Source organism: Oryzias latipes, chromosome 19 (assembly GCF_053564925.1).
Source record: "Oryzias latipes strain Hd-rR chromosome 19, Olatipes_Hd-rR_3.1".
Taxonomy (NCBI): Eukaryota; Metazoa; Chordata; class Actinopteri; order Beloniformes; family Adrianichthyidae; genus Oryzias; species Oryzias latipes.
Genome location: NC_136255.1, coordinates 2,237,788 through 2,256,246, shown reverse-complemented (window position 1 = coordinate 2,256,246; position 18,459 = coordinate 2,237,788). Strand labels below are relative to the sequence as shown.

The 18,459-nt window shown below is 46.7% G+C and overlaps 2 protein-coding genes across 2 annotated transcripts in view; one reads left to right on the top strand and one right to left on the bottom strand.

Annotated features, from left to right (window-relative positions):
- LOC144987874 (uncharacterized) overlaps positions 1–18,459 on the bottom strand; it is a 230,354-nt gene that overhangs the window by 37,204 nt on the left and 174,691 nt on the right. The window lies entirely within an intron of this gene.
- bms1 (BMS1 ribosome biogenesis factor) lies at positions 6,001–18,177 on the top strand. Its single transcript, XM_023949500.2, has 23 exons — positions 6,001–6,139; positions 6,881–7,054; positions 7,138–7,328; positions 8,070–8,149; positions 8,226–8,414; positions 8,494–8,636; positions 9,689–9,810; positions 9,885–10,078; positions 10,153–10,295; positions 11,207–11,682; positions 12,735–12,836; positions 12,923–13,074; positions 13,152–13,233; positions 13,325–13,404; positions 14,520–14,696; positions 14,776–14,964; positions 15,098–15,278; positions 16,316–16,374; positions 16,465–16,587; positions 16,804–16,951; positions 17,239–17,414; positions 17,537–17,698; positions 17,850–18,177. The coding sequence occupies exons 2-23, from the start codon at positions 6,882–6,884 to the stop codon at positions 18,075–18,077; spliced, it is 3,570 nt and encodes a 1,189-aa protein (XP_023805268.1). The 5' UTR covers positions 6,001–6,139; position 6,881; the 3' UTR covers positions 18,078–18,177.

Genomic DNA, 18,459 nt, shown 5'->3' with positions numbered 1-18,459 from the left:
AAAACGTTCCGGGAGTTGTGGGTTTCTGGTAGATCACTGCAGTGTGCTAACCTGCTGGGGCAGATGTGAGCTCTGTTCAGCAGTGATGTGAATGTGGACAGGTTCAAAGGTGAGTTTGACCCAGTCAGTCCGTGTGTCAGCCAAGTTCCAGGTCGTTTCTGGATGAAGACTGCTGGGCTCCCTGAAAAGAGGGATTCCTCAGACAGAGCTTCCGCTTTCCTCCTTTCTGGTTCTGCTAAACCACAGTCGCTTGAGAAATGACCTCGGCGGAGGGAGGAAAAGCTGCAGCTCCAATGCCAAAGTTCTGAGACAAAAAGTCACTGCGCTTCACACGAGGGGAATCCACACAACAAAAAGAAGGATGTGAAAGCAGATGATCCACAGGTCACAGGCTGTTGACAAGCTCACTTTAGGTGTTGAAATTTCTACCACTAGACGTATCTGCTGATTCAATTTTTCCATGACATGTTGGAACAATCAGCCTTCCAGATTTGTCATTTTTCTGGAGGCTTTTTATGCAAAAAAGCACCTAATGAAAGTTCATGAGACAGACAGACAGATTCAAGTGACATTAAAACCTTTAAAAGACTGAAGCGAGTATTTTGGGTTCAGATGGAAATGACATTCACATTTGGATTCCTTCCACACCCAAACACAATCAAAAGATCCACTCTGAGGATGGAGGACATTTATGAGGAAAATTCAGCTGGAAATTACCTTTGTGAGTGTTTTTATTCAAATTGTTGTGACTTAGGGGCAGATGCAAAAATTGCTGTTTTAAAAAACTGTCTTTGTGACTTAGAAAACACGCTGGGCGGGTCCTTAGCTCCCTGCCAGGGGCTGTAAGCCAGCAGGAGAGCGTGTAAACAGACAACTCTCAGATTTGGGGACAGGAAGAGGCGGAGTTAGTCCCGCCCACAACCCAGCCTAAAAGGGTGCGGTAAAGGTGATTCTAACGACCCGGACTGAGAGGGGGTCCACAGAGGTGATGAAATGACAGAAAAAAATCATTTCAGTGAGTCAATAACCAATACATCATTACAAATAGTTGTGATTGTCATGGTAAGTATTTTAGTTTGTTTTGGGAACATCAACGCCCCCTTTCACACCCCATTTTTATTTAAAAATGGTTCAGTCCAATTGGATTGAACTTCCGCTGGAAGCAGACAGGTGGTTTGTGACACTGGTCACTTTTCTCACCACGTTAGCCCAAGAAAAATGGATTTTTACATTTCACTATTACATTAGTTCAATGATCAAATGATCAATCCATTCCAACATTTATCACGCTGTTCTTATTCAATAATAATTCACATCCCCTCCGTCAAAATTATTTTTATAAAAAAATCTGAACAGAATGACCATAAACAAATGATGATAAACCATATATGCCGTTTTAGCTGAGGTTTTTAAAAAAATCTTACATGAAAAAGTTTATTTCTTATTTAAGAATGAGTTTTGCTGAGAATATATGAAACAAAATAAAGTCTATTGCATTCAGGGAGCTCAGTTCTTCCCATACTGTACATGCCATGTTATTTAGCATAATTATAGTGAATAATACCATCATTATGCAGAATTGTATGTAAAACAGCATCATAAAAACTAGGGGCCCTGTAAAAATGTTCAGTTGTGGGCTGATGGATTTCTCCTGCCGCTCTGCAGAAACTATGTCCTAGAAAACGACACGGGTATTTAAATTTGAGCTAAAAACGGCATCACCATAACTAAAAGACCATTGGGAAGGCTTTGAAAATAGATCAAAAGATGATTGAGTGGGAGTTTGGACTTTTGCAGCGGTATAAAAAGTCGTGCAGCAAACCGAAAACATACCAATAAAACAAATCCAGACATGAACCTCAAAATCCTTCTGAGTTTTTAACAGTAATGTGAGATTCTCACAGACTCACTTCATTCATGTGTCAGTTCTGCGTCGGTTTTGTGTTTTCTGCTGGTTTTCTTTTTGCTTTTTTTGGCAAAGAAAGAAGGAAGTCATAGGATGTCCCAGACCGTTCGTGCGGCGCACTCCCACCCCCCTTCCCATCACCCACAACTGAAAGCTTTCTGTTCACATGCTCTCCCACTAGCGTACAGCCCCTCACAACCTCAACCTGACGTCACTGATGCAACACAAATGGCAGCAATATCGTAGCCATCCATCCGTCCAGTTCTGATCCAGATTCCAGCTCAGACCGGGAAAACAAAGACGTTCATGGATCTGTTGGTCTGACAGTGGATGATCAGAATGGAGCAGAGCAGGAAGACTTTGAATAAAGAAAAACTCAGAAATGATGGGGCAAAGGCAGCGTTTGAGTTGTTTCTGTTTTCAGGTTTCCATTGTGAGAACATCTCAGAGTTTAGCGCTCCTCTGAGACTCCGTGCTAAGACGCAGTCATCAAGTTTTATGGATCTGCTTCAAAGTTTATGATGCTGCTAGAAAAGGTCAGGACGTTTGTGTACACTTCTCTGACCTAAGCATGTTGTGTTGTCGTTCCACTAAAAGGCTTTACAGTTTCCTTTGTAGACTAAAAATAAATGTCAACGCTCCTGCGTGTTTCCGGTTTGTTGTGTGACATTCCTCTGTCATCGTGTTGGCACCGCAGCCCGTGTTAAGGTCCTAGCAGGAACCAAGGCCCGGTTCTGCTCCAGACGACTTCCCAGGTTTGGGTTGGATTGATGGCTGTGTAAACACGTCCGTGTGCGATCGCAGGACTGAGTCCCCGACGCATGTGCAGCATCTGCAGCCGGACGCTTTTGTTACCCAAATCCTTGCAGTGCAGAAAAGGAAACAAACAGCTTTGAGTGAACTATATGCCCCTCCCCACCCCCCCAGCACTTTATAAAAACTGTTACTTCATTGTGGTTAGCCAAATTACATTTTCCCATTCATCATGGCACTACCAGAGGAGACGTGCTATCTACGACATGCTAACTGTGGATAAACGGTGTAAAACCTGACGAATTGAAGGGATTTTGGTTCAAACGTTTAGATGTCTTTGCTGTAATTGGTTGGCCCTCACACATTTCCACCTCACCTCTGCTCTGGACTGTCACGCTTTCATTTTTAGAGGACATTATTGAGAGCGAGGGCCACACGCTGGTTTTGCCTCACAGTGAGAAGGCGACGGTTCGAATCCCAGCTGGGTCTTGTCTGAGTGGAGTTTGCATGTTCTCCCCGTGCAGGGGCGGGTTTTCTCCAGGTCCGGCTTCCTCCCACAGTCCAAAAACATGCTTCATAGGTTGATTGATTACTTTACGTTGTACTGAGGTCGGACTGTGTGACAGACTGGTAACCGGTAACCAGGTTAGGCCTTGGCAGCCCAAAAGGGATAAAGCAGGTTAAGAAAAGCTCATTATTAAAAGAATTATTTTATCATTCCAGCTGCTTATTGTGAAATAAACATTCAACCCAAATAAATCTCTTCTTCCAGGTTGATTATTGAGGATTTGGGCTCAGATCATCTCAGAATGTTGTCATTTATTGAACAAAGAACTGAACGGCGGTGGCGTTTAATTATCCTGAGCAGTCGTCCACCTGAAACTACTTTCCTGAGTGGATCAGCTGCTCCAGAGCGGATCACATGTTAAGACGGAGGTGAAAATGGATCATTGAAAGGACAAGAAGCTCTTCAGATGTAAGTGTGCACGTTCAAAGGGAGCTGGGATTTTTTTCAGAGCGCTCTGCAAATGATGCGACGGTGGAGGAGAGGATGACGTGGGAGTTTGGATTGGGGTGGGGCTCATCCCACAGAGGGCAGGAAGGATGATGGTCCTCGGCCTCTTGTTGGCTTTTCGCTCCTCCGTCTCTGCACAGCAGCAGGAACAGCTCTGTGCAGAGTTTGCTGCCATCAAGTGTTCAAACGTGAATTCTGCTGATGTGACGACAGAATCCTTTTGGGCTATATCAGTTTCAGAAACACTTTTAGAAACTATTCTTTGATTTTTCTTTGTATTTATCTTTTTTTCTTTTTAAAAAAGATATGTGCAACTTTCCCCCTTTTAAATATTTTTGTGAAAGATTTTTTTTAAAATGCTGTTTAAATTGTTAATCATAGGGTTTTATTTGTCTTTTTGTCTCTTTTTTCCATCTCTATGATTTTTCTGTAAGTATTTTTTGTCTTCTGTAAAGCAGTTTAAATCCTTCACTGCATGAATTGTGTTCTCCAAGCACACTTGCATGCTAAAAATCTGCTAAAATCAGACAGAAAGTTGAGTACTTTCCTTCTCCTGAGGATGATGGGCTCATGTCAAGGATGAGCTTTTTCTTAGAGCATGAGATGTTCGGTCTGATGCAGCTGAGGAGCCACAGCAGCAAATAAAGACCGGCTTCACTCCACATTACATCTCTGAGCCGATGTCCATCTTTAAAAGAGCTTCACAGTCACAGAATGAACACAAAAGCAGTTTCTCTTTAAAGTACCGCTGCTGACTTTGTTATCCTTTAAAAGTTTACGTGTGCGGAACATTACAGCAGTTGGGCTCCGCTTTTGCTGATTCAAACAAGAAGCTGTCTTCCCAAAACTCATGGAATTAGGTCAAATGAACATGTTTTCAGAGATCTTCAGAACTTGCTGAACCCCTTCCAGGGTCGTGGTGTTGCCGGAGCCTATCCTAGCTGCTGTTGGGCGAAGGCGGGGTTCTCCCTGAACAGGTCGCCAGTCTGTTGCAGGGTCACACACTCACCCACACGTGTGGACCTAGGGGCAGTTTAGAGACACCCGTTAGCCAATGAAACTTGTACGAGGAGCTTAGAACTCGTGTGAGGTGAGAGTGCTGACCGCTGCACACCGAGCAGCTCAGCTTCAAAGACGTTATATGAGAGAAAAATAGTTATAGATCTTGTCAGCCAAAAACGTTTTCTTGTTGATATTTTCTGCTGACAAGTTCTACACTGGTTTGTTGGATAAAATAGGGACAAAATGTGAAAAATGTTGACACAATGTTCTGAAAGACTCACTCTAATATTAATGTTGTTTTTTTTTAGCATGTAGCCTTTTCCTCACGATGGAGGACACATACAAAAGAATTTAAGATTAAAATTGTGTTTCTGAATGTTCCTTTTCTCAACTCAATGCATTTTGAAAAAGCCTGAAGTTGTTACGTATAAACTGCCATCAGTGGGCCACAGTGTTCCTGCTCTGCTCCATTCTGATCATCCACCGGCAGACCAACAGATCCATGAACGTCTTTTTCCTGGTCTGAGCTGGAATCTGGATCAGAACTGAACGGATGGATAGCCACGATATTCTTCACCATTTTTGTTCCACCTGTAATGTTGGATTGGGGGTGTGAGGGGCTGCAAACCAGCAGGAGAGTGTAAACAAAGGGATGATGGGATATCAGCGAAGGGTTGAAAACAGATAAAAATATGGTGGGAGTGGGATTTTAAATTAGTTTATCGAAACCAACAACCAATATCTAATATCCAACATAAAATGTTATTAATGTTTGCATCTGTCATTGAAGCATAACATCACATGTGTGTATATATATCTTGAGTTGCTGAGATGCCCTAACAGACAGCCTAATGCTAGGAAATTATTGACACCTTTTATAGATTGTCTATATTGTGCATATGCAGAACCAATGGCACTTTGGTTACATCAACATTATCTGATTTTATACGCCTGGGCCTCATATTAGCTGCACAAATATTTATGTAGTTTCTCCTCTTATTTTTTTCTCTAGGACCTCTCTTTTTTAAACTTTTTTTAAGGAGGATTCAAACCACTAACTTGACGGTTCTTTGGAGAGCAGTCCTCTCCAAAGTGACTGGCAAATGAGGAACAGTAGCATGCAAGTGTTGGCCAAGAACCCACACTAGATGCTGGTAATTGCTTGTGTTCTATTTCACTCTGGTCTTTTCGGTCTAGTTTGGTGCTTTACCAAATGAGCTGTCCTCCAGCCAAGTATTCAAACCCAAACCCTCCACAGCTCAAATGCTTTTCTTCCCCTTCAGTAATTCGAAGGTAATTACACTCCCCTCCGGTAGGGGGCGGTAGGGCGCCAGGAGAGGAAAAAATACTTTGGGTATTTTGAAAGAATAAAGAAGAACTTCCGGGTGAGCCTTTCATGCACACGTGAGCTGTGAACAAACTAGAATTTTACAGGTGGAAGACCGGCTGGACCTTTCCGCCAGGTATGAACCCATATTTTCTCTCAAGTCTGCGTGTTTCTGCTGCCTTTCTCCACGGAGGTCTGCGCAGGCGCAGCTGCATTCATCACTCCTCTCACTGTGTTAGCATCCGAACAAACTCAGATCGGTAGCTTGAAGACAACCGGCACAAGACCAGGACGTATTAGATTATCTAGAGGCAAAGACGCGTTCAGAGTCACCGGGAGGCTGGAGTTAAAACCAGCAGATGGTTCCGAAAACTGATCCAGATCAGAGTCAGAATCCGCGCTAGAACCGCAGAAGAACCGCCTCATGTGGAAACAAAAGACTGAAGCAGCGATTTAGGAGTTCAATTATAAAGATTTCCTTCATGTGGCTTGATAAACTTGTGGAGTTTCTGAAGACTTTTGGATTAAAAACAAACACCAGACATGGAGTGGATTCTTTTTGATGATCAGCTGATTTCACGTCTTCCTCTGTTAGAAAATAAAAGCACGTACTTCCGGTTGCTTCAGGCATTTAGCTGTGTGTGTGAGTGTGTGGTTGGGCCCTGGTGCCCAATGTGGGGCCCCTGGAGGTTGGGGTCATGGCAGATGGGGTCATTACAACCTGCCCCATTGTTGTTTTACATTCCAGATGGAAATTTCAGATTTCCTGTGGAATCCTAAAAAATAGACATTTAGAATGGTTGAGTCTGGTTTTCTGGAAGGAGTTGTGGGCTTGTACATTTGAAATGAGCTGGTTCTGGTTTGCTCCTCCCACCAGGATGGAGGAGAAAGTTCAGAAACAGAGGAAGCACCAGCAGAAGCACAGCGGACCGAAGGCACAGAAGAAGAAGCTGAGGAAGCAGGCCGGGGCGGCAGACGGAGATGAGCGGAAACGCAACCCCAAAGCCTTCGCCGTGCAGTCGGCCGTCCGCATGGCCAAGACCTTCCACAGGTTCTCACGGACGCCGCTCACATCTGACGGGTTCGCCGTTCTCCGACCACAGCTTTACCGTTGGTGGGATTTTGTTTTTGCAGGGCCCAGGACATAAAAGCGAAAAAACATCACATCCCTGTCGTGGACCGCACTCCGCTGGAACCCCCACCTGTTGTGATTGTGGTCATGGGGCCCCCCAAGGTGGGGAAAAGTACCCTAATCCGCTGCCTAATCAAGAACTTCACTCGGCAGAAGCTCGGGGATATTTGTGGTCCTGTGACGATCGTCTCTGGTGAGTGCAGCTGCAGAAATGAAGATCCACCGATAAAACACACTCCGCTGTCCCACACTGAGCTCTGCTTTCAGTCTAACGCTCTCCAGCTAGCATACGGCCCCTCACACCCCCAACCTAACATGACAGGGAGACTTTGACACAACTCACAACTGCGAGCTCGTTCAAACCAGACGTTTCTATCTGCTCCTGGTCCATCAGGATTAGAATACAGAAATCCTCAGAGATTTTTGGAGTTTTTCTTCTTGAAATTATTTCATACCTGGCCTCCACCATGAGAAAAATGCTGCAAGGACACCAAAAGCACTGTTTTGGGAGGATCAGCCGCATGCCTGAGCCCTCCTGCCGATGTTCTTAGTGGAGTCAGAGGTGGAGTCGGGGTCAGTTGGCCTCCGCTTCATTCTGGTGATGGAGTCAGAACCAAACATCCTGTTGTTCTGCCACTGAGAAGGTTTTGGCTTCAAGTCCGTCAGTCTGGACACAACAGACTGAGAGGCACAAAGCCAAAGCAGAATCGGATGTCCTTGTTCTGCCTGTGATTGTCAGGCTGGCTCCTCTAAGCTGCTGAAGCTCCTTGGTTCTGGCATTACAGTGACGGGTCGGTCTTATGTTACATTTTCAGTACATTTGCATCACAAGACGGTAAATACCCAGAAGACCTGGAGACATCACTGACTGAGAGCTTCCTCTTGGTGCTCAGGAAGTGTTTTCTCTTTGTTTGAAAACGATGTTGTGCTTCAGGAAAGAAACGCCGTCTGACCTTCATGGAGTGCAACAACGACATCAACACCATGATCGATCTGGCAAAGGTCGCCGACCTCGTAAGTTTGACTCGGGATGATGCAGACATTCCCGCCGAGCTTCTCCGCTCAGACGCCTGTGGATGGCTGTGTGCAGGTCCTGATGCTGATCGACGCCAGCTTTGGCTTCGAAATGGAGACGTTCGAGTTCCTCAACATTTGTCAGGTACACGGCTTCCCTCGGATCATGGGCGTTCTCACTCACCTGGACTCCTTCAAGAACAACAAGACTCTGAGAAAGACCAAGAAGAACCTGAAGCATCGCTTCTGGACGGAGGTGTACCAGGTGACTGCGGCGTCTGTTCCGCCGCCGCGCTCCGCCACGCCGGCTCCTCCGTGTCTCACCTGTGGGTTTGGGTTTTCAGGGAGCCAAACTCTTCTACCTGTCGGGGATGGTGTACGGGGAGTACCAGACTCAGGAGGTGAAGAATCTGGGCCGTTTCATCTCGGTCATGAAGTTCCGCCCCTTGGTGTGGCAGACCTCCCACCCCTACGTCCTGGTTGACCGGTGAGTCGCAGCGAGCGCGTTTCCACGCCGCCTTCCAGAGACATCAGAGCATGGACGTTTGTGCAAAGATGAGAGCCATAACTGTTCTAATGATGTGATAGATTTAGATTTGGTTTGATGAAAGTGTTTCTGCATTCAATGTTCGAAGAACCAGTTTGAACTGAAAAGGATGACACTGCTGAGAAATTGATAAAGGAGAAAAGACGACTCATCATTTGCCGCCTGAACTGTATGGAGTCTTATAATGTTAATGTTTTGTTTTACTGCCGTCAGTGTGGGATTTCCAGGAAACATTAATAAAACCTAAAAAGCTACATTTATTTACAATTGACAGCATCAACTTCAAATTAAATATTCACATTTGTGTCTCTACTGCTAAATATCATGAAATGTGATTTTTCACAGTTCAATGAATATTTGTTTACATCAAACTTCTTGGAAGTATTTCTTTCATGTGTTTTAAATTATCACCTGAACAGAAAAAAAGTAGTGTCGTCTGAAAATAAGATTAGATTCGCTGACCATATAATTTATGTAAAGACAGAAAGGTTTTGGGCCGAGGACTGAGCCCTGGGGTACCCCACATATTATATTACCATTATAATGGCTACTTAATATCATTTATTTGTGCGCTCTGTTTATTATGTAAATAACTTACGGTCCATAAAAGAGCCACCGATTTTTGAGTCAAGTATTATGAATTATCGTGTCTATTTTATCAAACCACTCCTATATTTTCAGTTTTCTGCAAACAATGTCCTTTTTTTAACCCTCTTCTACTGTAGCTTATGTCATTTTTCCACCCGATTTTTGTGACTTTCACCTGAAACGGCAGCAGTCTAGTTTGGTTTTGATGATCTGGAGGCCGTAGCTCCATGAAGTGGCTAAAATCAGCTCATTTCAAAATAAAAGCCTGGCAAGCATCTGCTGAATTCAGCATCTGACCTTAATCTGGAATTCTGTGAGGATGAACGGACGGTTTTTAACTTCTTCAACTCGAGTTTCGGCTGGAGTGCAGTAAGTCTGCGTTTCTTCTCCAACTCCCTCTGCAGCATGGAGGACCTGACCGACCCCGAGAAGATCCGCACAGAGCCAAAGTGCGATCGCACCGTGTCGCTCTACGGATACCTGCGAGGGACACACTTGAAAAACAAGGGCCAGGTCCACGTTCCAGGTGAGGGGGCAGTACGGAGGAGCTGCAGCTGGGACCCTGAGCGCTGGGCTGTGATTGGCTGTTTTTGCCCACAGGGGTGGGAGACTTTGAGGTGAGTGACGTGGACTTCCTGCCGGACCCGTGCCCCCTGCCGGACGCTCAGAAGAAGCGAGCGCTGAACGAGAAGGAGCGCCTGCTCTACGCCCCCATGGCTGGCGTTGGGGGGGTGGTGTATGACAAAGACGCCGTGTACATTGACCTCCCTGCCAGCCACGTCCACCAGCAGCAGGTATTGTGCCCCCCCCAGCTCCTTCTGCTCCCTCCCTTTTACCAGCTTTGAAATCCAGACGTGCTCCTCTGCAGGAGGAGATGAGACCCACCACGGAGCTGGTCCAGTCCCTCATCGACACGCACGCCACTCTGGACGCCAAGATGGCTGCCAGCAAGGTGTCGCTCTTCAGCGGCTCCGGGACCATGGGCCCCGAAGGCGCCGGAGAGCAGAGCGGGTGAGCGGCGGCAAAGGATTCATGAACAGGGTTTAAACCACTTTCATTTAATTTGGCCTCATGCAGCAGCCGGTCAGTGGACTTCATTTGTTCTCATCAGCGTGATGTGACTTCCCGCCACTAAAAAAACATTTCCAGGATGCGTCGTACGGCCGTGAGTCGTTGAACCTCAGCTAGTGAAGTAGCTCATTCAGTCAATGTGGGAAAATGGGAGAAATGGATTAGTCGTGGTTAAAACGTGTTAAAACTGCATGGTTTGTAAAAAACAAAGAGTCGCTGAGAGGCGGATGCTGGGTCCAAGTGACCCGCTCAAAACCAGGAACCTTAACGAAGTTCGTATTTTGAATTTCTAAACATGTGACCCACCAGCTGATTACTGACTCAATGACCGCCAATAGTACTATCATCAAAACGCAAACTAATGAAAACCACAGTGAATTCATGGCGCATAATTATGAAGTTAATATACATAATAATTCCATACATTTATATAAATAGGGGACATGAATCATTAAGAAAACCTAGCATATAAAGCTCATAAGTGAACATCTTCTTTTCTTCTCTTTGTGTCAAACTCAAGTCCATCAGGCAAAATACTGCAGGGTGAAGCAGTCATGATGGAGATCGTGGTGATGGAGGAAGACATGGCCGACTCTGACTGTTTGTTTTATTTTCTTTGCACAGAACTCAGATTTAAGGAGCTTTAAAAAAACGTTTGAAACGTCCTTAAATGTTACTTCTTTAAGTCTGTTGAAGCAGATGACGCCGTCTTCTTCTGTCTGGGCTCTGGCTGGTTCTCTATTCATTCGGATCAAATTCTCCTGGGATTCATCAAATGTGGACGAAGCCGACCACAGAAAGGGCAACGACCACACAGGCAGACCTTCTCCTCCTCCTCTTTGTGTCTTCAGGGGTCAGGATGGACTGCAGGAGGAGAGCGTCTGGGATTCCAACACCAACCGACAGAGGAGGAGGGTGCTCTTCCCTGGAGATGAAGATGACGGCAGCGCGTCAAGCAGCGAGGACGAGGAGGAGGAAGAGGAGGAGGAGAGCGACCACGATGAAGAGAGTGGCAAAGATCTGTCTGCCTTCCTCAAAGAGGCTCGAGGACAGTCTGAGAAGACGACTGCGGGCGGCGCTCCTCTGAGGAAGAGGCAGAGGCTGGAGGAGACGGCAGCGACGGCCGAGGTGCCGGCATTTGCCGACAGCGAGGACGAGCTGGAGGTGAGCGAGGAAGAGGAGGATGAGGGTCAGGGGGCAGGAGACTCTGGAAACTGTTCTGAGGAGGATGAAGAAACGGAGGATGACGATTCAGAAGAGGAAGATGCAGCTGAAGATGAGGGAAAAAGAGCAAAAGAAAAAGAGATGAATGAGGAAGAGGAGGAGGGTGAGTGTCCAGTTATTCCTTAAAGGCTCACTGTTTTTAGTGTTTTAACACCTTTTTCCTGATTTCGGAGGACATTGCATTCCTAAATTCAAATTGCGAATCAGGAGCAGATGAAAAAAATGTGGTTTGAAAAAACTCCGAACTGTGACGTAGCTGCTGCCATCAGTGGGCCTCCAGCTTCCTGCTCTGCTCCATTCTGATCATCTGTCAGACACAGAGATCCATGAACGTCTCTGTTCTCCTGGTCTGAGCTACAATCTGGATCAGAACCGGACGGATGGATAGATCTGATATTATTGCCATTTTTGTTGCACCACTAATGTTAGGTTGTGAGGGGCTGTTAGCTAGAGGGAGTAAATGATGGGAATCATGGGAAGTCGGCAAGGCTTACTCTACTCTAACAGTCCCACAACTCAGAGGTCATTTTAAGTTTTTTTTGTTTTTTACTTGTCTTGTCCAACAGCTGAGCAGACAGATGGGAGCTGAAAGCTCCAACAGGGGTTATGAATCTTCTGACACACCAGATGTATATTTGAATAAACCCCTTTTGGAATTTAGGCTCAACTTTATTCATATTAATTATATTTGTAACCGTTTTTTTGTTGGATCGGACGGAAAAGAAAAGGGGGAAGAAGAGAGGGGGGGGGGGGGGGGTAGGAGGGTGATTAGAGAAGGGGGGTGACTGGGAACACTTTGACACCAGATGGACTTGTGGTGCTGCATGATGGGATTGCACCAAAAGAAGCAGCTTTTCTCCATCTGAGACATTTTCTATATTCTATATGAATTTCCCCGAAACGCCCACATTTCTCTGCGTTCAGCGTGGATTTGACAGGAGAACCAGGTTTCTGAAGCTGATGCTGCTGTAGGAGAAGACGAGGATCGGGGAATGTTATTCAGATTCCCCAGGAAAAATCAAACACTAAGAAAAGCAGTTTCACTTAAATAACACAATTCTGATCAAGACAAAAGAAGTAGACATTCACAAATCACAGATGTAGACGGGGGATTATTACTCTACTGGCTTTTTCACAGCATCCTCTCCTCGGTAGGGGTTTTGCGATGGAAGGACGGTTTGCAGCAGAAGGCGGCGGAGGCGTTTCTCCGACATCAGGAAGCTGCTCCCAATCTCCGAAAGCTGGTTTACGGCGCCGGTACGGCAGGAAGCAGTCAGAGCTTTTCTTTTTCTTTTTTTTTCTCGGTCAGTCCGTCTGAAAGGAGGCATCGTTTTCTTTTGCAGTCCTCGAGGCGGATAACTCTGAGGAGGACGAGGAGGAACTGGGGGGGCTGTTCCGCGTCAGCCGGCCACAGAAAAGCAGGAGGGTTCAGGCGAACGCCGTGGACTGCTCCCGTTTCCACCCGGACACCACCCACGACTGGGATCTGGAGGAGGTGAGGCTGCTGGAACTCCGCCCTGCTCTGATGGAGCTCTGCTGGGGAGGGATGAACCCATTCTCTGCGTCTTTCAGATGTTGGACACCATCAGAGACTGTTTTGTTACGGGGAAGTGGGACGACGGGCAGGACGCTGCCACCCTTCTGAAGCAGGACGGTGAGGAGAGCTGAAGCTGCTGCGGCTCACGGGACCTCCTGCCTGAACATCCGTCTCACATCCGGGTTCTGTGCTCTTCTGCGTTGTGTAGAGGAGCTGTACGGAGACTTTGAAGACCTGGAAACAGGAGAAGTCCACAAGAGCCAATCAGGACAAGAGGATGTGGCCGAGGTACCGTGTGTGATGAAGTGCTGCTTCGTCACAGAAACGTCTCTGATCTTAAATTTAAACGTGCCTAACGAATGGCTCAAATGTCGAGTCACATAATTAATGCAGCAAAAATATTACAGATGTATAAACATTCACAGTTTCTCTTTCTATATGTGGTTTTATTTATCCACAAGTTTGATTTTGTTTGCATTTCCATCTCATTTCTGACACACCTGTGAAGAATGTCCTTCATTCAGGATTGTTCCACAGCAGGAAGACTTTTTTTTCTATTTCCTGCTTTTATTTATGGTTTATTTATATTCAAACAGTTAGATTTAAAGGAGGATTGACGCTCCTCAGATGACAGGTCCTCCTTTCCAGATGTTTCATCCAGTCTGGGTCCTTTAGTTAGGACACTTCTGCAGCCCAAGTCGGGGTCTCCCTGTGCCGGTCCCCAGCCCGGATGAACTGCCGGCTTATGTCAGGAAGGATAATCCGGCGTCAAAAATCTCTCTGTGATGACCCCTGATGGGATGAAAAGTGAACGACCTCCAGATGCAGACAAACGCAAAGCTAAAAAAAAATAAAAGAACTAGAAATACTATTTGATTGACAGAATCACTCATCAAACAAACCCCCCACCCCCACCCCCCCGACTCCTAATATTCACAGTTTTCCTCAAATCATTGATCATGGTACACAAAAGCTGCAATAAAAAAATGCAAACATTTCAAACAAAAAATGAAGCAGGAAGTGTTTGTTTGTTTTTTGAGGCTGCATTTAAAAAAAGCAGTGAAAGTCTTTTCTCTGGAATCAAAAAAGAAACATTTTATAAAAACAAAAGACATTTCTATCTTTCTGATGGATCAAAAGGATTTTTTTTTCTGGATGACTTTTTTTCTGTACTTTTGTGTGTTTCCTGTTGGAGGAGAAAGCTTGGATTTATGATGTGGCCTTTTAATTCCCTCATTAGCCTTCATCCTGACACTCTTCGGTTTGGTCTTCGGTTTGGTTCGTGTCAGAAGTTCACAGATTGTTTGAAGACAGAAAACATCCACCAACAGATTATATGGAGGGGTTGTCGGTGCAATGCCCACGCTGAATCCTGACGTTCTCGTTTACCGTGTAACGGACAGAATACCGACAGTGATGAAGATGGGGAGGAGGAGGTGAAGGTGGAGGAAGAGGTGGTTCAGAGGAACAAGCGTTTGGAGAAGAAGCGGAGGCTGAAGGAGAGGTTTGACGCGGAGTACGATGACGGAGACGCCACCTACTTCGACGACCTGAAGGAGGAGATGCAGAAGCAGGCGGAGGTGAGGCCGTGGGGTGGGACGCGCCCCGCTGCGCCGCCCTGACCTCCCCCTCACGCCCTCCTTCCTGTCTGACCCTCAGCTGAACAGAGCGGAGTTCGAGGACGTGGACGATGAGACCAGAGTCCAGTACGAAGGTTTCCGGCCAGGGATGTACGTGAGGGTGGAGATCAGCTCCGTGCCCTGTGAGTTCGTCACCAACTTTGACCCCCACTATCCCATCATCCTCGGAGGCCTGGTGTCCAGCGAAGGAAACATAGGGTACCTGCAGGTGTGTGAAGCTCCGTTCTGGATTCATCCAGTTTCCCTTTGGTCATTCAGTGTGTAAACCAGAATTTCTGTCTCTCTTTAAACCTTTTGGGATCTCTTGATGACGACTGATCTGAATGTTGTGTTTGGATCAGATGAGACTGAAGAAACACCGATGGTACGACCGAATCCTGAAGACGAGGGACCCTCTGATCCTTTCCTTAGGCTGGCGGCGCTTCCAGACCATCCCCCTCTACCACATCGAAGACCACAACGGACGCCACCGCCTCCTCAAGTACACGCCACTGCACATGCACTGTGGAGCCTCCATCTGGGGTGAGTCTCCTGCTCGCTCGCTCGGGGGACACAAACTGAAACGCTCATGTCTGAGTGTTTCTGCTTATTCAAAAATAAAAAGCGTGTATTTTAGATCCAAAGGTTTATCCTGGACTTGATGGAATCTAGTGTTGCTGTTATCAAAGACGAGATTCCCCTCCTGAAGATTCGTATTCTGACCAGATTGAGCCGCAGCTCAGCAGGAACCGGCGCCGTCCCTTAACTAGGGTGTCAAATCATCCCGTTTTTTAATTTTAATGGCGTCAATGATCATTTTTGGTTTAAAACTATTATATAAGGGATCGTTCCTGGTGAGGCGTCCGTTATCATAAATAAAAGGACGAAGCGGAGGCCTGATGGCGTTTCTGGTAATGGACCGCCCCCAAAGTCCGTGGGCCCGCTTATACCGTGGTCACTTTCTTACTAAATAAATCAATAATTAGGACTGCTTCTTGTTGTATTAGGCTAGTTTTTGACAAAAAGACGGACTGCTTGATACCCAGTGCGACGCGTTGCCGTAGTAACGAGAGTAAGAAGAATGTTCCTACAGTTTTTTGATGTTACTCTGGACCTGATAATTTTTTTTAAATCAGATTAGAAGTCTGTTGTGATTTAAAAAAAACGCCTTTTTGGTTGTATTTTGATCTTTTAATGCACCACAATGTCGTACATTGAAATGGAAATGAGGCTTTTCACAGCAATCGCCAGGTTTGTTCAAATAGATGAATCTATTACAAGTGTTGATGAATTGATCGTCCTGGCTCTGCCCGGAGGTCTTCTATGTGTGGACGTAAACATTTCTGCTGGGTGTGGAAAGCATCCCGACCTCCAGCCGGCTCTTTAAGGGGAAGTGAAGCGACTGACCTCCATAAAGACAGGAAGCTTCGTTTGGCTCGGCTGGTTGTTTTTAATCTGAAAACTGTGTCAAAACGACACAAACACAGTTTAAATTCTGTATTTTGAAGTCAGGACGTGTTGAAAAGATGTTTTGCTGTCATATTTACGCGTGGTCACCGTTTAACCTTATCGTCCCAAAGGGCCCATCACCCCACAGGGGACCGGCTTCCTGGCTCTGCAGTCCGTGGCAGGAGTCAAAGTAAGTCGAGCTAAAAAGTGTTTCCCGCTCCGCAGGTGAAAGCTAAACTCTCTGACGGGGTCTTCGTCTCCTTTCTTTGTTTGTCTGCAGGCCAACTTTCGCATCGCGGCCACAGGAGTGGTCCTGGATCTTGATAAATCTGTGACCATAGTGAAGAAGCTCAAACTGATTGGTTATCCCTACAAGATCTTCAAGAACACTTCCTTTGTTAAGGTGAGAAAGCAGATGTTTGTCCATCCTCTGATGGAGGAGCAGTTCTGTGTCCGACCTGTGGATCTTTCCTCGAACTCAAAGGAGAAACCAGCTCTGAAAGATGAAAACTGAGGCTTTTTGCTTCATTGAGTCTAAATAAACGGGTCAGATTGGACCCGACTTGATGTGCAGCAGCGGCAGAAGACGCTGATGCTCCTCGTCTCCTCTGGTCTTCAGGGGATGTTCAACACGGTGCTGGAGGTGGCGAAATTTGAAGGAGCTTCGGTGCGGACGGTTTCGGGGGTCAGAGGTCAGATAAAGAAGGCCCTGTCCACACCTCCGGGGGCTTTCAGAGCTACGTTTGAGGACCGCCTGCTCATGAGTGGTGAGTTTCCTGAAAGCTGAGGATGTTGACTGCAGCAGGTGGGCTCAAAGGAGGGATTCTTTTTAGTGTTTGAGGCCTTTTGTGTGGCGTGCGCCATCAGTAAGTTATCAGGTTACCGGCTTCCTTGAGGAGACGGTTTCTCCCAATCAGGATGGAGGATTGGGGTAACCTGGTTGATCAGGGAGGTTTCTCTCTCGGGGTGTGAGAAACCGCTGCACCCCTACGGTCGCCATGTTTTCCCCAGAAAGCATTCGAACGAAGTCCGTCTTTGTGCATTTGTGGTGCAGACATTGTGTTCCTGCGTTCCTGGTATCCGGTGTCGGTTCCTCAGCTCTACAACCCCATCACCTCCCTGCTGCTGCCGGTCGGCCAGAAGGACGGCTGGTCGGGGATGAGGACGCTGGGGCAGCTGAAGCTTGACCTGGGCATCCACAACAAGCCCAACCAAGACTCTCTCTACAAGGTACAGCAAACTGAAGTGGGATGCACTTCTTTGTATAAACCTCAGAGGCTTGAAAGTGATTTTCTTTTCAGGTCATCCACGGCGTTTGTAACCTCTACAATCACTTTTGCCTCCCTTTCTAGCCCGTGGTACGAGCCCCGAGGCATTTCAACCCCCTGCACATCCCCAAGGAGCTGCAGAAAGCCCTGCCCTTCAAGAGCAAACCCAAACAGCAGCAGGCGAAGGGAAAGACGCCCAGAGACCTGCAGAGGCCCAAAGTGATACGAGAACCCCACGAGAGGAAGGTGAGAAAGCTCGAGCTCATGACTGCATCAGCAGCAGGAATGAAGGTTCACCGTCAGTCCCATGAAGGGAGGACGCCCTCCCCACAACGCTTTTCGAGAAAAAGACAATGTTGTCCTGTAAATGTGACGGTGTCCTCTGGCGGCCCAACAGGTGGCGGCTCTGCTTCACGCTCTGCGCACCGTCCACAACCACAAGAGGAAGAAAGCCCACTCAGTGCAGCACGCCCGGCACAAAGAGTTCCTCCAGCAGAAGGAGAAGGACGAGGAGGCGAAGATGAAGAGACAGAAGGAGGCCCGCAAGAGACTTTACAGAGTCATGGGACAGACGGAGCAGAAGAAGCAGAGGTCCAGTCTGAAAGGAGAGCAGAAGGACTCGTGACCCCAGAGTTGACCCGAGCCTGACGGCCTTTCTGTAAATGCTTTCATGGCAAATGTTTGTGATGGTTGCTCCCTCTTTTAATAAAACTCTAGGTAATAAAGCTGGTCTGACTTTTGAAACATGGAGTTTAAAGGGTTACCGGTTCTGGAAAACCTTTTTTCCTTAAAGTCCCACACCTGCAGTTCATTACAATTTCACCTCTGAGTTGTAGGCGGAGCTATTGGTGCAGAGTGACCCTCCCCTTCCCGTCACCCATAACCGAGAGCTCTTTATTTGCACGCTCACTCTCCTACTAGCTTTCCGTCCCTCACACCTCTGACACATGTCTGTCGCAGGGCTCTATGGATACATTTGGAAAAATATCTGAATTACGTTTGAAGAG